The 16,683-nt window shown below is 44.6% G+C and overlaps 1 protein-coding gene across 1 annotated transcript in view; it reads right to left on the bottom strand.

The window, feature by feature from the left end:
- The window catches only part of AKR1A1 (aldo-keto reductase family 1 member A1), a 70,854-nt gene that overhangs the window by 9,564 nt on the left and 44,607 nt on the right, over positions 1-16,683 (bottom strand). Inside the window, exons 5-6 of the mRNA XM_068242520.1 lie at positions 8,536-8,731; positions 822-1,021 (exon numbers count right to left, since the gene is read on the bottom strand). Coding sequence (XP_068098621.1) covers positions 822-1,021; positions 8,536-8,731 — 396 coding nt within the window. The remainder of the gene's footprint in view (positions 1-821; positions 1,022-8,535; positions 8,732-16,683) is intronic.

The raw sequence follows: 16,683 nt of genomic DNA on the forward strand, positions 1-16,683 counted from the left end.
TTTTGGGATGCATTAAAAGGGAAATAAAAACTCGAGATGCTAGCATAATATTGCCCCTGTTTAACTCTCTAGTAAGGCCACATCTGGAATATGGAATTCAGTTCTGGGCACCACATTACAAAAAAGATATTGCAGTTTTAGAGCAGGTGCAGAGACGAGCAACAAAATTAATACGTGGGATGGAAGGTCTCACTTACCAAGAAAGGTTAGATAAACTGGGTTTATTTAGTCTAGAGAAAAGACGCCTTAGAGGGGATCTAATTAACATGTATAAATACATCAGGGGGCAATATAATAGCTTGGCGGATGAGCTTTTTGTCCCTAGGCCTTCTCAAAGGACTAGAGGACATGATCTGCGCATGGAGGAAAAACGTTTTAGCTATTTATTTAGGAAAGGGTTCTTTACAGTAAGAGTGATTAAGATGTGGGATGCATTGCCACAGGAAGTCGTTATGGCAAACTCTATACCTGCATTTAAAGGGGGCTTAGATGCTTTCCTTGCGTTGAAAGACATCCATGGCTACAATTACTAGGTAATGCCTAATGATGTTGATCCAGGGATTCTATCTGATTGCCATCTGGAGTCGGGAAGGAATTTTTCCCTTTTGGGGCTAACTGGACCATGCCTTGTAAGGGTTTTTTCGCCTTCCTCTGGATCAACAGAAATATGTGAGGGAGCAGGCTGGAGTTGTACTTTGTACTGGTTGAACTCTATGGACATATGTCTTTTCAACCAAAATAACTATGTAATAACTATGTAATATGGAAATATGGTTATAGGAATATAATTATTTTCCATGCCATTACAGTTCTGCAAGTACCTGAGTACAATCTGTGCCTCAGATTTTCCATATTTCTTTGCCATCGCCAGGATGCATGGTTCCTCTAGCAGCACAGGGTCTTCTGGCTTCCTCCAGCTCCGGTCTGGAGATCCCAGCGGACTGTAACCAGTAACGACCAAGCCGTTTGCACGACAGTGAGCGATGAGCTCATTCTGTGCCAGATACGGGTGACATTCCACCTACAAAAGAGAGAACATATAGTATATAAATTTACCACTTCACCATATGTCTTTCTTCTTCAGCATCCAAACCAAACTTCATGCAGTAATGTCTTGCTACACCCATGTAGTAAGAGGAGTTTTTACCCAGGATTGAATTCCATTCCCATCAGTAGCTGATTCCACCTTTCCCATAAGACATCTTTACTTTTTGTCAAACAGATTCTCAGGGTGGTCTGTGTGCCTGATATTGTATTGTAATAAACTTCCCCCTTCCCCAGAGTATGATGTCTGTGACACTCGTTGCATTGTGTGAAATAGTGGTTTCCAACTGCCAAGCAAGCAAGCAGAGTGTCTATCTACACACACACACACACACACACACACACACACACACACACACACACACACACACACACACACACACACACACTATAGTATACAGTAAAACCAAGCAACTTGGTTTAAAGGTGGCCATACACTTATAAATTTGCAACAGATTCGACCATCAGATTTCTGTCAGATGCCTGTCAAGTCCAATCTGACAGGAATCTATCTGATGTGTGCCACACACAAGGAACAGATTTACAATAGATTTCAGAATGAAATCTATTGTAAATCGATCTAAATGCATTATTGGACCATTAGATCCAATGCAACGCTACGGGCCATCGATCTTCTGCCAGCAGCAGATCGACCTAGATTTTCCATCCTGTCAGATAGATCAAATCCATTGAAATCGATCGAAATCGGCTGCAAATTGATCGAATGAGGAATTTGATAGAATCGATTTATGATCGACCAGTGTATGGGCCCCTCAAGAGTGCTTTTCAAGACAAGCAAACATTTTAATGAAATTTTGACTTGATAAGCCAACAGCTTCTTGATATACACTGGTGTGAAAAACTATTTGCCCCCTTCCTGATTTCTTATTCTTTTGCATGTTTGTCACACTTAAATGTTTCTGCTCATCAAAAACCGTTAACCATTAGTTAAAGATAACATAATTGAACACAAAATGCAGTTTTAAATGATGGTTTTTATTATTTAGTGAGAAAAAAAACTCAAAACCTACATGGCCCTGTGTGAAAAGAAATTGCCCCCTGAACCTAATAACTGGTTGGGCCACCCTTAGCAGCAATAACTGCAATCAATCGTTTGCGATAACTTGCAACAAGTCTTTTACAGCGCTCTGGAGGAATTTTGGCCCATTCATCTTTGCATAATTGTTGTAATTCAGCTTTATTTGAGGGTTTTCTAGCATGAACTGCCTTTTTAAGGTCATGCCACAACATCTCAATAGGATTCAGGTCAGGACTTTGACTAGGCCAGTCCAAAGTCTTCATTTTGTTTTTCTTCAGCCATTCAGAGGTGGATTTGCTGGTGTCTTTTGGGTCATTGTCCTGCTGCAGCACCCAAGATCGCTTCAGCTTGAGTTGACGAACAGATGGCCGGACATTCTCCTTCAGGATTTTTTGGTAGACAGTAGAATTCATGGTTCCATCTATCACAGCAAGCCTTCCAGGTCCTGAAGCAGCAAAACAACCCCAGACCATCACACTACCACCACATTATTTTACTGTTGGTATGATGTTCTTTTGCTGAAGTGCTGTGTTACTTCTACGACAGATTTAACAGGACACGCACCTTCCAAAAAGTTCAACTTTTGTCTCGGCGGTCCACAAGGTATTTTCCCACAAGTCTTGGCAATCATTGAGATGTTTTTTTTAGCAAAATTGAGACGAGCCTTAACCACCCTGGCGTTCTATTAAGATCGCCAGGGAGGCTGCGGGAGGGTTTTTTTTAAATAAAAAAAAACTATTTCATGCAGCCAACTGAAAGTTGTCTGCATGAAAGCCCACTAGAGGGCGCTCCGGAGGCGTTCTTCCGATCGCCTCCGGCAGCCAGAAGTAACACGGAAGGCCGCAATGAGCGGCCTTCCGTGTTTTGCTTACTTCGTCGCCATGGCAACGAGCGGAGTGACGTCATGGACGTCAGCCGACGTCCTGACGTCAGCCGCCTCCGATCCAGCCCTTAGCGCTGGCCGGAACTATTTGTTCCGGCTGCGCAGGGCTCAGGCGGCTGGGGGGACCCTCTTTCGCCGCTGCTCGCGGCGGATCGCCGCAGAGCGGCGGCGATCGGGTAGCACACGCGGCTGGCAAAGTGCCGGCTGCGTGTGCTGCTTTTTATTTTAACAAAATCGGCCCAGCAGGGCCTGAGCGGCAGCCATCGGCGGTGATGGACGAGCTGAGCTCGTCCATACCGCTAAGATGGTTAATGTTCTTTTTGCTTAAAAGTGGTTTGCGCCTTGGATATCTGCCATGCAGGCCGTTTTTGCCCAGTCTCTTTCTTATGGTGGAGTTGTGAACACTGACCTTAATTGAGGCAAGTGAGGCCTGCAGTTCTTTAGATGTTGTCCTGGGGTCTTTTGTGGCCTCTCGGATGAGTTTTCTCTGCGCTCTTGAGGTAATTTTGGTCGGCCAGCCACTCCTGGGAAGGTTCAATAACTGTTCCATGTTTTTGCTATTTGTGGATAATGGCTCTCACTGTGGTTCGCTGGAGTCCCAAAGCTTTAGAAATGGCTTTATAACCTTTACCAGACTGATAGATCTCAATTACAGTACTTTTGTTCTCATTTGTTCCTGAATTTCTTTGGATCTTGGCATGATGTCTAGCTTTTGAGGTGCTTTTGGTCTACTTCTCTGTGTCAGATAGCTCCTATTTAACTGATTTCTTGATTGAAACAGGTGTGGCAGTAATCAGGCCTGGGGGTGACTACAGAAATTGAACTCAGGTGTGATAAACCACAGTTAAGTTATTTTTTAACAAGGGGGGGCAATCACTTTTTCACACAGGGCCATGTAGGTTTTGAGTTTTTTTCCCTCACTAAATAATAAAAACCATCATTTAAAACTGCATTTTGTGTTCAATTATGTTATCTTTGACTAATAGTTAACGTTTTTTGATGAGCAGAAACATTTAAGTGTGACAAACATGCAAAAGAATAAGAAATCAGGAAGGGGGCAAATAGTTTTTCACACCACTGTACAAGCACAAAGCGTATACGCACATCACATCATCACAACTGAGGCGATGGTTCTTCTCTCTTTAAAGAGGAACTCCAGTGAAAAAATGTAATAAAAAAAAGTGCTTCATTTTTACATTAATTATGTATAAATGATTTAGTCAGTGTTTGCCAATTGTAAAATCTTTTAAAATCCCTGATTTACATTCTGACATTTACTACATGGTGACATTTTTACTGTTGGCAGGTGATGTAGCTGCTGCATGCTTTTTTGGCAGTTGGAAACAGCTGTAAACAGCAATTTCCCACAATGCAACAAGGTTAACAGACAGGAAACTGCCAGGAGTACCACGGTCCTCAGAGTTTCTTGTGGAAGGGGTTTCACCAAAATATCAGTCATACAGCGCCCCCTGATGGTCGGTTTGTGAAAAGGAATAGAATTCTCATGTAAAAGGGGGTATCAGCTACTGATTGGGATAAAGTTCAATTCTTGGTCTGAGTTTCTCTATAACACTGCAGGATTCTACTTACGGTAATTGTATTTCATCTGAGTGTAGGGACTGTACAATGTCACATTTCCATGAAATCCTCAAAAGTAACTGTCACTAGATAAGTTCCATGTTAAAGCCACACAAAAAAGGTTGGAGCAAGCCAACAGATAGAAAGGATTCTGTTAGTTATAGTGAAAGTCTTTTATACATTTTTACTTTATACAGTACAGTACTTACTACTAAATATGTTTCTATAAATATTTGTGGATTGTAAAACAGATCATCTGAGTTTCCATTAATCCTCATGGGGAAATTTGCTTTAATATAAAAGTTCTTTGGATTACCAGCATGTTTTGTTTCCTAAGCAAATCATGCCCGCAAAACATGGTTCCCCTGTGTAATTGTAAATAATACTGTGTATACTCGAGCATAAGTATAGAAATGTAGGTCTGATTCACTTCATAAAAGTATAGGGGTCAACTTATACAGGGCGAGCGCAGACCAGACTTTATTGTCAGATTGATAGGATAGTTAATATAGTCAGTGGTCCGATTAAGTTGCCTGCATAGAAGCAGTGCAGATGAGGAGCTGCCAGCCCAGAGGAAAATAGGCGGACTCTATCAAAGTGCATTAGCCACTGGCCAAACTAAAGTGACCTCATCGTATAACTCCTCCTACAAATTCCACCCATCAAGGAAGCTGGAATTCCTGAAGTACTGCATTGTCATTCAACATATCTGTGGACATTTCCTGCCCAGGCACCAGCCAGGCTAGATGCAGGCAGTATGGCTTTCAGGAGTGTGCTAAGGTGCCCATTAACCTCCTTGGCGGGAAGCCCTAAAGGAAATCCCGTTCAGAACGAGATTTCCGGACGCTCATACGCGGCGGCGATCGGAGGGGTGGGAGGGACGCCGCAGGGAGGGGGGAAATCATGTAGCTAGCTACATAATTTAAAAAAAAAAATAAAAAAAAAAATAGTGCTGCACTGCCACCCTGGCGATCTTAATAGAATGCCAGGGTGGTTAACAGTATAACTTTTTCATTAGATGCGATCTTTCAACATACTTTTTATGATCAAATTGTACAGAAAACTGTGGTGCAAATCAATGTAAAATGATTATTGGTCAATTGGAACATTACATTTAATTGATCCGAAAGCTGGAATTTACGATCGCATCTAAAGAGAGAAAATGCCTTAATTGACCCTGTAATATATTATTGGTTGTAACTGGTCAATCAAACTTATACTATTGGAGCATTACATTTTACTGTCTCTGAGCATATGGAACAATCCATGTCCTTCAGAGGGACTCGCAATCAAAAAATTCCTTCCTATAGTCGAAGGCCAATTATTTAGAGAAATTAACCTACCAGTATGTTTTTGAGATGTTTGAGGAAATAGGTTGCGTGTGGTCCGGTATTAGTCATGTTTAGAATCCGAAGACATAACAACAAAAGTTGTTTAGGTGAGACCTTTAATGTCTAACTGTACAAGATTCCTTTGCAAGCTTTCAAAAAACTTTACGTTTCTTCTTCAGGCATGTTTCAGAGCTGGATCACAACCATCAGGTATGGTTCTGATCCAGCTCTGAAACATGCCTGAAGAAGAAACGTAACGTTTGCCAGGAATCTTGTACAGTTAGTCATTAAAGGTATCAACTAAACAACTTTTGAGGAAATGGGAGCACCTGTTGGAGGTCATACAAACCAGGGTGATCATACAAACTCTGTGGAGATAGTGTCCTGACCCAGTACTGGAACCTGGGACTCCAACACTTCAATTAACTCGGCCTCCATACTAACCTATAATAATCATTTCCAAGCTATTGTCTGTGTCTTCCTTGCACACACCCCCTCCTGCCCTGCTGTGATTGGTCACAGAGCTGATTGGATGGCGTGCATGTGGCATAAGGGTGCAAGTGGGGCAGTATGGTGCATGTGACGATGCACCATTAGCTAGTCATACATTACAGTGGTGTGAAAAACTATTTGCCCCCTTCCTGATTTCTTATTCTTTTGCATGTTTGTCACACTTAAATGTTTCTGCTCATCAAAAACCGTTAACTATTAGTCAAAGATAACATAATTGAACACAAAATGCAGTTTCAAATGATGATTTTTATTATTTAGTGAGAAAAAAAACTCCAAACCTACATGGCCCTGTGTGAAAAAGAAATTGCCCCCTGAACCTAATAACTGGTTGGGCCACCCTTAGCAGCAATAACTGCAATCAAGCGTTTGCGATAACTTGCAACGAGTCTCTTTTACAGCGCTCTGGAGGAATTTTGGCCCACTCATCTTTGCAGAATTGTTGTAATTCAGCTTTATTTGAGGGTTTTCTAGCATGAACCGCCTTTTTAAGGTCATGCCACAACATCTCAACAGGATTCAGGTCAGGACTTTGACTAGGCCACTCCAAAGTCTTCATTTTGTTTTTCTTCAGCCATTCAGAGGTGGATTTGCTGGTGTGTTTTGGGTCATTGTCCTGCTGCAGCACTCAAGATCGCTTCAGCTTGAGTTGACGAACAGATGGCCGGACATTCTCCTTCATGATTTTTTGGTACACCATGGAATTCATGGTTCCATCTATCACAGCCAGCCTTCCAGGTCCTGAAGCAGCAAAACAACCCCAGACCCAGTGGCGTAGCTAAGGAGCTGTGGGCCCCGATGCAAGTTTTACAATGGGGCCCCCCAAGCACTCTATACATAACAATTGATACGGCGCACCAAAACCTGCCAATGGCAACTACAGTGTCAGAGGTGCAAGAAGGGGATGAAGAACAGTTTGTTAATGATTACCACCATTCAAAGGATCTATAGAAGTGATTATTATGAGCACAGGACCAATAGAGAGCTAATACTGTAGTTGAGGGAGAGCCCTTCGGGGCCCCTCTGGCCCAAGGGCCCCGATGCGGTCGCTACCTCTGCACCCCCTATTGCTACGCCCCTGCCCAGACCATTACACTACCACCACCATATTTTACTGTTGGTATGATGTTCTTTTGCTGAAATGCTGTGTTACTTCTACGCCAGATGTAACTGGACACGCACCTTCCAAAAAGTTCAACTTTTGTCTCGTCGGTCCACAAGGTATCTCAATGGCAATCATTGAGATGTTTTTTAGTAAAATTGAGACGAGTCTTAATGTTCTTTTTGCTTAAAAGTGGTTTGCGCCTTGGATATCTGCCATGCAGGCCGTTTTTGCCCAGTGTCTTTCTTATGGTGGAGTCGTGAACACTGACCTTAATTGAGGCTAGTGAGGCCTGCAGTTCTTTAGATGTTGTCCTGGGGTTTTTTGTGGCCTCTCGGATGAGTTTTCTCTGCGCTCTTGGGGTAATTTTGGTCGGCCGGCCATTCCTGGGAAGGTTCATCACTGTTCCATGTTTTTGCCATTTGTGGATAATGGCTCTCACTGTGGTTCGCTGGAGTCCCAAAGCTTTAGAAATGGCTTTATAACCTTTACAAGACTGATAGGTCTCAATTACTTTTATTCTCATTTGTTCCTGAATTTCTTTGGATCTTGGCATGATGTCTAGCTTTTGAGGTGCTTTTGGTCTACTTCTCTGTGTCAGATAGCTCCTATTTAAGTGATTTCTTGATTGAAACAGGTGTGGCAGTAATCAGGCCTGGGGGTGACTACAGACATTGAACTCAGGTGTGATAAACCACAGTTAAGTTATTTTTTTAACAAGGGGGGCAATCACTTTTTCACACAGGGCCATGTAGATTTGGAGTTTTTTTTTCTCACTAAATAATAAAAACCATCATTTAAAACTGCATTTTGTGTTCAAGTATGTTATCTTTGACTAATAGTTAACGGTTTTTGATGAGCAGAAACATTTAAGTGTGACAAACATGCAAAAGAATAAGAAATCAGGAAGGGGGCAAATAGTTTTTCACATCACTGTATATACAATGTGGACAGTAGATAACCATTTCATTTGATTATATCAGAAAAGATGTAATGTCAACAATGCAAATTTATAAATGTTCAAATTCAAAGCTCATGAATTCCATACCTGCAGTACAGCCGGCTTTATGGTTGCCACACTGAGGATATCGTCTATCTGCTTCTTGTTGAAGTTGGATAGGCCAATGGCCTTTGTCATGCCTTTCTCCACCAGCTTCTCCATAGCCTTCCATGTGTCCTTGTAGTCAGTGTAGTCATACTGCAGGGAGCCATCTGGGTTTTGTGGGAAGATGTTGTCACCTTTCCTGCAGCATACAAACATACCCAACAGTCAGAGAAACAGAAATTCCCAAACTGTGCTGTGCTGCGTTACCAATTTACAATGACCAATTCGTACAGGCGGAAAGGGATAACTAGACAAACAATAGAAGAAGAAAGGAGAACCAGTTATATGCATAGTTGTGTGGTCTGTCCAGAGAATGTATTATGCTTACCGTTCTGCTATACAATGCTTTAAGGACAGTAGGGGATACACAAACACCACCTTTCATACTGTAATGATGAGGTTACCATGCTTTATGAACAGTATAAGGAGATGCTTAAAAGGACCACTCCAGCGAAAAAGATAAACCGTTACAATCTGACAGTACTGACAGGTTTTGGACTAGCCTTCTCCTCATGGGGTTTTCTTTGTTTTCAAAAGCACTTCTGAACGGCAGTTTAACTGTCAAAATAGTAAGATACTAGCCAGCCTCCCTACTCACTATTTTGTCATTTACACTAAGCAACCACTATTCAGGAATATGCTTTTGAAAACGAAGAAAACCCTGAGAATCCCCCACGAGGAGATGGGCTAGTCCAAAACCTGTTGGTTCTAACAGGTTTTAGCTGATTGCTGTTTTCGCTGTAATTGGTCCTTAAAGAAAACCTGTAATGAGAAAAAGTTCCCCTGGGGGATACTCACCTCAGGTGGGGTAAGCCTCTGGATCTAATCGAGGCTTCCCCTGTCCTTCTGTGTCCCACGGCAGCGTCGAAAAACTTCCCGGAACGGTGGGGATGTAAATATTTACCTTCCCGGCTCCAGCGCAGTATCGGCTCACCGCTCAGAGATAGGCAGAAATAGCCGATCACTGTTGGGCTGCTCTACTGCACAGGCGCAATCTCCTGTGCCTGCGTAGTAGAGCGGACCCGACAGAGATTGGCCATTTCCGCCTATCTCTGTGCTGAGAGCAGCAACAGTGCCCCCGCTGGAGCCAGGGAAGGTAAATATATTAGCCTTGTCAGGCTTGTCGAGCCCAGATTGCGGGACAGTTTGGGGAGCCAGCGCTGGATTGCCTGCAGGTACAGCCGAGCAGGAAGCCTCATTGGGACCCTCAGGCTTCCAAGCTTCCCCCTACGGAGGTGAGTACTCCCCAGGGGACTTTTTTTTGTTACAGGTCCTCTTTAAAAGCTGTAATTCAGTCTCCCATTTTAAAAAGCATAGGATACAAACAATTCATTAATTCGCAATGCACAAAGTTATGTACATTGCATGTATATGTTATGGCCAGAACCCGAAGTCTGGCCACTTCGGGTTCTGGCCGGTCAGAATGCGAAGTGGCCGGCTCATGCGGCCAAAGTAAGAAATGTGTATGAATGTCGGGCTTTGGCCGGCCAGAACGCGTTGTGACATAACGTGGCCGGCCAAGTCCCGAAGCTCACCTCTCCCCACTGCTGCAGGCATCCCTCTATCCGCCCTCTGCTCAGCTCAGTTGCAGTTCCCCGCTGTGTCCCTGCTGCTGCTGCTGCTGCTGCCGCTGCCGCCTTCCCCGTAGTCATCCTCCTCACCCCCCTCCTGCATGGACCCGGGGCTGGCCTGTATGCTGCCGGCTGCAGCCTTCGTTCTCCAACTTTTCCCTGCTCGACCTCTCCATCTATCCCTGCTCTGCTCAGCGCTCTTCATGTATGCGCTGTCCCCGCTGTGTCCCTCGCTGCTGCCGCCTTCCCCAAAGTCCTCCTCACACCTCTCCTGCAGGGACCCGGGGCTGGCCTGTATGCTGCCAGTGCTCCGACGCACTGGCTGCAGCTGATTCCACCTCCGGCCTTACAGCTCTTCACGTCGTGGACCTGAACTCATGCACAAGACAGGGTAAAAGGAAAACATAGAAAAGCACCCTGTATGTATTTAGAGAGTTTCGCCTGTCTAATTTAGAGAGTTTAGATGTCTAAGTCCCCTTCCTCTGTCACTAATCACAAGCCCCCCCAGCAAAGCACCCACAGCCATGCAAAGCACCCAGCAACCCCCCCCCCCCCCCCCAGCCATGCACAGCCCCAGCAAAGCACCCACAGCCATGCACAGCACCCAGAACCCCCCCCCCCAGCCATGCACAGCACCCAGCAACCCCCCCCCCCCCCAGCCATGCACAGCACCCAGAACAGCCACCCAGCCATGCATCCCCCCTCATCTTTGACTAAACGCCAGTGTAATTTGATCTCTCCCCTATGTCACCTGACTGCCACAGCAGAGCAGCGAATTTAAAAGCACAGGATGTTAATATATCTGCTTCCATGAAAGCAGGAAGTAGACACACTGCAGATTTATTGCAGGATTTGTATCAGCTGTAACTAAGAAATGCTTTTCTTAAAAAAAAAAGATTTGTGCGTTTTGGACTTGGGCCGACTGACTTTGGCCATTACTAGAACTGGCCGGCCAATGTCAGAAATTCCCAGCATTTTGGACTTTGGCCGACGTCAAATCGGCCAGTTCTAGAAACGGCCGGCCAATTCTAGAATTGGCCGATTTCTGGTTTTGGCCGTAACATATACATGCTTTGTGCATTGTTAATTAATGCATTTTTTGTATCCTATGCATTAAAATGGGAGCCTGAATTATAGCTTTAAGCATCTCCTTACACTCTTTGCAATAATTATATTGAAAGTCGTAGCTGGCTCGGCCCTCTACTTTCTTGGTGTTAGGCGATCATCAGTTGCCTCACCAGCCCAAAGCAGATCTCCAGGAGGTGAACGCTTTATGGTTGGCACAGCAGCTCAGCAGTTTCATCTTCCTGCCTGCTCTCCCCCACCTCTCCATATTACAAAAATATTATAATTAATCTGTGCCCAGTCTAATTCTCACAAACTTCTCTTATAATCATGACCATACGAGAAATATAGAGAAAGCCAAGGACTTTAGTTACTGTTCATCTAGAAACACTTTCTTTATTACAGTAAACTCCTCACCCTATCATACAAAGCTCTGCATAACTTGTCACCTTCTTAAATTTCCTCAATCTCCAGATACCATCCCACCGAGAACCTTTGTTTCTGCTCGCCTCTACTCGGGGTGTAAACCGCGAGATAGTCCCGCCTGCCTAGGGAACAGGAAGCACAAGATACAATCAAATAGCCACATCCTCCTACCTATCCTCAGTGCTTTCCTGTCCCGTGGACAGACAGGATACGATCTCTGGGCTCTCCAGAGAGTCCAAGGGTAAGGCCAGCCCTGGTCTTTGCCGCCGGCAGGAGTATACTAATGCTGGGACTCCTTGCCGGCCGCCCGCCGCGTGGGGCTGAGACAGGGCAGATGACTGGCTGGTGGAAGCTGGACCCGATATGTGCTTGCACCGCTGCAGGTCCTGCACTAATCCCTCGCTCTCAGCTTGTGGGAGAGCACTGAGCGAGGGGGCGGAAGTTATTTGATGGTGCACCCGGAACTTCCGCCAGCGGGGAGGTGGACCTCAAAGCTTCGTGGAAGCGCCGCCGGCGTCTGTTTGATACACAGATGCATTGGTGACTGGTGTGCAGCACACAGCTCCTCTCTTGCCATCCGCTATGGAGGATACCTCCCAGGGCAGGGACACCATGTCACAGCTGACCAGGTAAGGTCTGTTAATCAGTACTTGGGGATGATACTTTTTTTCTTATGTACTCTAACACTCTGCCTCTCTTTCTGCTTTGTTTTGCAGAACCCCACGCAATTTAAAACCTCAAGGGAGTGTGGTATATTTTACAAGTGGTAAAGCATGAAAGTGGTGACATGTTGAATGATATGTTATCAAAATTTCAGGAGCGTTTAGCAGAAAGGTTTTTAGCTACAAAGGAAGCTCACACTTTACCGGCTACTCCCGCCGTTATCCCTCCTATATTGGATACGGACTTACCCGGGTTTTGGGAGCACAGAGGGATGCGGATTCCTCGGAGTAGGACATAGAGCATGTTGGAGAATCTTCTGCCCTGGAAGACGAGACACCCAGAAGCTCTAATAGAGGAAAGTTTAAACTGCTACCTGATCAGTCCACTTAATTGTTAGAGTACATTTGTACAGCTTTAAATATTCCTATTGAAAAGCCTAAACCTGCTTCCATTGAGGATGATGTGTATTCAGAACAGATAGTTCAGAAAGGCCTAGTGCACACCAGAGCGGTTCGGCTGCAGTTTGCGATCCGCTTGCGGGTGCGGATCCGCTAGGGTAATGTATTTCAATGGGCTGGTGCACACCAGAGCGGGAGGCGTTTTGCAGAAACGCATACTCCCGGGCTGCTGCAGATTTTGGATTGCGGATGCGTTTCTGCCTCAATGTTAAGTATGGGAAAAACGCAAACCGCTCTGAAAAACGGCACTTCAGAGCGGTTTGCCAGGCGTTTTTTGTTACAGTAGCTGTTCAGTAACAGCTTTACTGTAACAATATATGAAATCTACTACACCAAAACCGCTACACAAAACCGCAAAACGCTAGCTGAAACGCTGCAGAAAAAGAAGAAAAAGCGTTTCAAAATCTGCTAGCGTTTTGCGGATCTGCTTGCGGTTTTTGGTGTGCACCAGCCCAAAGAGTTGATTTTTCCAGTACACAAAACAATGATTGATCTAATTGTAGATGAATGGAAATAACCTGATAAGAGAATGTATGTTTCAAAATCTTTTAAGAGACGTTTAATGAGGAAGACATAATTAAATGGTCAAAATGTCCAAAAATTGATACTGCCATTTCGGGTTTGCTTAAAGCGGACCCAAACCAAACATTTATTTAATTAAAAATATTTACTTGCACCAGTCTGACACATACGAAGATAAATAAACACTCCTTCAAGCCTATGAGCATTTCAGTGCATGCTTTTCACCCTTCTCTTTCCATAACTAGGATTATACTGGGGGCAGCCCATAGCAATTCCTCCATTGCAGGACACCACCTACTCCACCAGGTTGCCGGAAAAATCCCGGCTATTTGAAAGGAAGGGAGGGGTTCCTCCAATAAATGTAAAATATTTTATATTAGTCATCATGCAGCTGAAAAAAGGCTGCTGTTTATTATTATAATTTAGAAAATAGATTTTATTTCTGAAATCTTGTATTTTTAATTTGGGTCCACTTTAAAGATTTGTCAGATAGGAAAATGGAGACTTTACTCAAAAAAGCCCGGGAAGCCATTTCTGCCTTATCTCCTAATTTGGCAGCCACCTGCACAGCTCGTTGCTTAACTCTCTGGCTGCAGTTAAAGGATGGTGCTCCCATTGAGAGCACTTCCCTATCGGTCACTACGTTAAAGTTAGCCGCTAAGTTCCTGGCAGATTCCTCTAATGAGGCGGTAAGAATTTTGGCTAGGAGTCTAGCTTTGATTAACTCTGTGCGCAGATATTTATGGCTAGAAAACTGTGAGGGTGATATGGCAACTAAAGTAAAACTTTGTGGTCTTCCCTTTGAGGGAGACCTGCTGTTCGGTTCAGCCCTTGAGCAAGTGCTAGAGAGGGCAGCTGAGAGGAAAAATACTTAAATCCTTTAAAGAAAAAAAAACAGACTCACAAGAAAGACTTATAGAGGCAAGGAACCGAATAAAAAATGGCAGACGAAAAAAGGCCTCAAAGCCAAAGGCTTCCTCTTTAATCCTCAATCTTCAAATACCCACAAACAATCCAGTACTGAACAATGACTATGTCCAGGTGGGGGGGAGGGGGGGGGCAGGTTAAAAGCATTTTTCCCAGCCTGGCAAAAAAATTCAAAATGCAAATACATTTGCAGACAATCAGGGAAGGGTACAAAATCCAATTTTCCAGAAAACCCCCAAATCACTTCCGAATTACAAGATTTTTGCAGTCCAAAGTGAAGCATTCTGCAATAGAAAAAGCCGCGAAGAATCTTTTTTAGAAGGGGATTGTGGAAGAGGTTCCAGTTCAGGAGAGAGGAAGGGGTTTTTACTCCACTCTCTTCCTGGTTCCAAAGCTGAACGGCGATTTTCACCTCATCATAAATCTTCAGGTTGTGAACAGCTTTGTAAAATACAAAACATTTCTCATGGAATCAATTTCTTCCACAATTCAACTTCTGGGGAAGGATTACTTCATGGCATCCATAGATCTTATGGATGCGTATTATGTACCCATTCTGCCAGCTCACTGGAAATACCTGAGAGCAGCAGTTCAAGTTTAATCCCAGGTCCTCCACCTACAATTCAAAGCACTTCCCTTTGGGATTTCAAGTGCCCCCAGGATCTTTACAAAAATCATGATAGAGGATGCAGCACATCTGAGAATGCAGAAGATCATTCTAGTACCATATCTAGACGATTTGCTGATAGCTGCAAAATCCAAAGATACTCTCCAAGAGCATATTCAGATGGTTCTGACAGTACTGAAGGACCAGGGATGGATCTTGAATCTAAAGAAATCCGACCTTACACCAGATCAGAAGAAATAATTTCTGGGAGTATCTCTGGACACAGTGATTATTACAATGGATGCGAGCCTCTGGGGATGGGGAGAGCATCTGGGTCAAGATTATATCCAAGGCAGGTGGTCTGCAATAGAGAAGACCTTCTCATCCAATCACAAAGAGTTATTGGTGATCTGGAAGTCTCTACAGAGATGGGAAGTCTGTTCGTAAACAAAAACGTGATTGTACAATCAGACAACCAGACAGCAGTAACTCACATAAACAAGCAAGGGGGGGGGGGGGGGGAACGGACTCACAGTCCTCCACTAATATCTCTATCTCTGCAGATCTTCCGCCATAGACCAGTTTGCCGCTTGGGACAATGCTCTTCTGCCCAGATTCTGCTACCTCAATCCCAGAGGCTCTCCGATATGTCTGGACGCATTTCTGCTTCACTGGAGTCTGGAGAGAGCATTTGTGCACCCTCCTTTGAAATTAATCGGCAGGATACCGTATTTTTCGGACTATAAGACGCACTTTTCTCCGTGAAAAGTCAGTGCGTCTTATAGTGCGAATTTACGTTGTTTAACTATTCATCAATGCTCCGCCGATGTCATCCAGCCGCTGTATGTAGCAGGTCCTGACGCCTCTATGCTTCCGGATTCACTGGCTGCACTCACAGATACGTGCAGCGCCTCCCTCATCCGCCTCGCACACAGGCTTTCTTGCAGCCCTTCCTTCAGCTCCATCATCTCTACGCCGCTTCTGCTGCTGATCCTGGGGGTTCAAAGGCAACATCGGCATAGTCCTCCAGAGCAGGCCCTCTCTAGATGAGGGCAGAGATGCAGTGGCTGGGACATCGGCGGCAAGAAAGAGGGGACACACTCCTGCTGCTAACTTTTGGGGCTTTCATGCAGCCCTTCCTTACGCACCGAGCCACTTCCGCTGGGGGCGAGAAGGCATCGCCAGCGTAGTCCTCCGGTGCAGTCAGCGCGAGAAGCTAAGATAGTAAGGACTCTCCATCCAGCCAAGGCCAGAAGCACTGTAGTGGACCCTGAAGACCCTGTCCATGTGGAGCCGGAAGACTATCAGAGCAACAGCAGAATCACATTAATTGGGGTACAGCACTTTACAATATTATTCTGTGTCACCATTCATATGGTGACACGTATTGGCTTGCTCAGTGTCCAGCAAGATTGATTAGAGTTCATCATGCTATGGCAGTGTAGGGACTGCAGTTAGTGTAGCAGTGAGTGTGAGTGTAGTTACCGCAGGCTGAGTGTTTTGTGAGTATATCTGGTGGGGCAGCAGGGCTTAGTGTAGCTTAGATAGACAGTTTGGGGGAAAAATGGTCCATAAGATGCTCCTGCACCACGGACTCACCTAGGTTTAGTATAAAAAACATTTCCCTGATTTTTTCCCTCTAAACCTAGTTGCGTCTTATAATCCGGAGCGACTTATAGTCTGAAAAATACGGTACTTCAAAAAGTAATCAAAGACCAGGCCTCGATAATACTCATCACCCTAGACTGGCCACGAAGGCATTGGTATCCACTGTTACTCTCCCTAGCAGTAGAGGAACCCATGATCCTGCCGATAAGGGAGGACCTGCTGTATCAGGGACAAATATACCATG

The sequence above is a fragment of the Hyperolius riggenbachi genome, chromosome 6 (assembly GCF_040937935.1).
Source record: "Hyperolius riggenbachi isolate aHypRig1 chromosome 6, aHypRig1.pri, whole genome shotgun sequence".
NCBI classification, from domain to species: Eukaryota; Metazoa; Chordata; class Amphibia; order Anura; family Hyperoliidae; genus Hyperolius; species Hyperolius riggenbachi.